Source organism: Microtus ochrogaster, chromosome 7 (genome assembly GCF_000317375.1).
Source record: "Microtus ochrogaster isolate Prairie Vole_2 chromosome 7, MicOch1.0, whole genome shotgun sequence".
NCBI classification, from domain to species: Eukaryota; Metazoa; Chordata; class Mammalia; order Rodentia; family Cricetidae; genus Microtus; species Microtus ochrogaster.
This window is the reverse complement of record NC_022014.1, coordinates 79176433-79179389: the sequence shown is the minus strand read 5'-3', so window position 1 is coordinate 79179389 and position 2957 is coordinate 79176433. Positions and strand designations below refer to the sequence as shown.

Genomic DNA, 2957 nt, shown 5'->3' with positions numbered 1-2957 from the left:
TGTGAGCCACCATGTGGTTGCTGGGAATTGAACTCAGGACCTTTGGAAGAGCAGGCAATGCTCTTAACCACTGAGCCATCTCTCCAGCCCCCAGGGCTTCAGGTTTCTAAGTGTCATTCTTGCCTCCTTGCTTTCAGGTTCCATTGATGATGTTCTTGGCGACCTCCTGGGAGATGACAGTAAGTGCAGACTGACGAGAGTGGGGCGTAAGCCTGACCACTTGAGTTCCACCCTAGGACCCAAAGGGGGGAAGGAGAGAATTTCCCTCAGCAGCACCGAAGGCTCCTGCTTTGGCCACACCCACCAATACTTATTTCCCAACTTTGGTTTTTCATTTGATTTTGTTCCGGGCTAGGCAGCCTCTGTTCTACTGAGCAGTTTCCCCAGCCAGTTTATTACTTTGTACTTTGTGCCGGGGTCTCTGCGTGATGCTTGGGCTGGCCTCGAACCCCCTGGGTGCCCAGCAAGCCACTGAACTTTCCCTTCTGCTTCCAGAGTAGCGGTGGTCACAGCCTGTGCCACCAGGCCCAGCTCTCCCATCCTTTTGGTGATGGCCATACTGTGAACAGCTGGGATGTATGTCCCAGTGCTGTGGAGTGTCTGCTCATGTGCTTGGGACAGTTCTTTACCATCTGCAGAAAGTGCTCAGAGCTTTGCCCACTTGGTTAAGGCACCTGGCTGTAAGAGTCCTCATATCACTTTGTTCTTTTCTAAGTTTTTTGTAATGCTGGGAGGGGAACCCAGGACCCTACACTTCTGAGCTGCTTCTCTCAGCCAGGTTCCTTATAGAATCTTTCTTTTAAAAATCTCTTAGGTTTATTTTTTTGCTTTTTGGATTTGGAGGGTGGTGCATGCTTGTGCAATTGCACGTGTGTGGAAGACAGCTCCTTCTAGTCTGTGGAAGCATCTTCACCTGAGCCATCTTACTGGCTTTTTATTTATTTATATTTGAGATGGAGTCTCACTATATAGCCCAGGCTGGCCTCAAACTTGAGGAAATTCCCTCCCTTAGCCTTCCCTGTGCAATATTATAACCATGAGCCGTCATGCCCAGATGGCCCCTTACTATTTGTGTCCATGTCGCTGCACTGAGGAACAGGGCTTAGGGGATGTGCAGAGCTCACCAGGGGGGATCAAGACTTCTGATTTGAGGGAGAACCATGTATTTCAGCCTGCGTTAGGATTATGGAAAACCCATCGTGCCTCTGCCTTTTCCTGTGGCACAGGTGGGTGGGTTGAACTGTTCATTGGCACTCCTGGCATCTGGGATTGACTTCTGTAGTAATATGAGCGGCGGGGCTGCGTCCCCAGCACCCCGGCCGCCTGCTAGCTTATGCCTCGAAATAATTACACGGACACTGTATTCTTTTAAACACTGCTTGGCCCATTATATCTAGCCTCTTCTCGACTAACTCTCGCACCTGGACTAGCCCATTTCCAATCATCTGTGTAGCACCCCAAGGTGCGTTTACCGGGAAGATTCTAGCCTACGTCCATCCTGGGTCTAAGCTTCATGTGTCTGCCTCAGAGAACAAAGCTATCGAGTCTGCCCAGGAGAGGGGAGCATGGCGTCTCTGAGCTTACTTCCTCTTCCTCCCAGCATTCTGTTCTGTTTACTTCTCCCACCTATGTTTTAACCTATCAGGGCCAAGCAGTTTCTTTATTGCTTAACCAATGAAATCAACAGATTGATATATGACACTCCCACATCAGACTTCCTACTGGGAAATGTACCCACTCCACTCATGTTTATCAGGGATGGCATCGGGATGTGCCTGTGATGCCAACAACCCTTCTGTGGAAGGTGCAGCAGGCAGCTAAGTGGCGGAATCGCGGTCCTCTTGGTTGTGGCTCGCTACTTTGAGGCTGATTGGCACCTGTCTTGTGTTCCTTGTTCCAGCAACACTGCTTGAGAAGCCTGTTGAGCCAGCCTCACGTGCCAGAGACTCAGCAAGTGTACCTCAGTGGCCTGCTTCCAAGGCTAAAGCAAGGTAGACTCTGTTGGCCCCTTTCCTGCACTACACTCCATCTTGGCCAGTGCACCATTAATGTTGGGAGATTGTACTTCTCCCCTCAGCCCTGAGTATTGATGGGATCTGAAGGCCTGGCTCCTAGTCCTCCATCTGTTACTGGTCATCCCATGCTCCTCTGAGCTTCAGTTTCAGTAACCCTGAAGAAAGAGGATGGTTCAGATCACTGCCTTTCAGATTTGTTCAACCCCTGAGAATGAGAACTCCACCTTTTGCCTTCTTTCCATCTAGGTGGGGTGGGGCACACCTTTATTCCTGGTAGAGACGGGTAGATGCCTGTGAGTTTGAGGTCAGGTCTACATGGAAGTTCCAGTCCAACCAGGACTACATGGTGAGACACTGTCTTAAAAGCAGGGAGAGAACCGGGCAGTGGTGGTGCAAGCCTTTAATCCCAGCATCCAGGAGGCAGAGGCAAGCAAATCTCTAAATTTCTCTGAGTTCTAAATCTCTCAGCCTGGTCTACAAAGTGAGTTCCAGGACAGGCTCCAAAGCAACACAGAGAAACCCTGTCTCAAAAAAATCAAAGCAAACCCTGTCTCGAAAAACCAAAAAAAAAAATATCAAAGCAGAGGGAGACCAAAGAAAGAAAATTATGATTTTCTCTTGTTTTAGACAAGATTATTTGGATTTTGTTGGCTTTTTTTCTTTTTGTTTATTTGTTTGTTTGTTTGAAAACAGGGTCTTGCTATATAATCACACTGGCTTGGTACTAACCATGTAGCCCATAGTGAACTAGTCTCAAACTTGGAGCAATCCTTCTGCCTCGGCCTCCCAAATACTGGAATTACAGATATGTACCACTGTGCCCAGCTTTAACTATAACTAACTTTGTGTGTATGTGTATGTATGCATATGAAGGCCAGAGCTGGTCTTTTGGGTATTTTCCACTGTGGTTCTCCACCTTATCTTTTTCTTTTCTTTTTCTTT

General features: G+C 48.2%; 1 protein-coding gene across 5 annotated transcripts in view; it reads left to right on the top strand.

Moving 5' to 3' along the window:
* Fbf1 (Fas binding factor 1) overlaps positions 1-2957 on the top strand; it is a 27558-nt gene that overhangs the window by 4319 nt on the left and 20282 nt on the right. For all 5 annotated transcript variants that reach the window (XM_026780589.1, XM_013347644.2, XM_026780588.1 and 2 more), the window contains 2 exons: positions 138-179; positions 1901-1991. In XM_026780589.1, coding sequence (XP_026636390.1) covers positions 138-179; positions 1901-1991 — 133 coding nt within the window. The remainder of the gene's footprint in view (positions 1-137; positions 180-1900; positions 1992-2957) is intronic.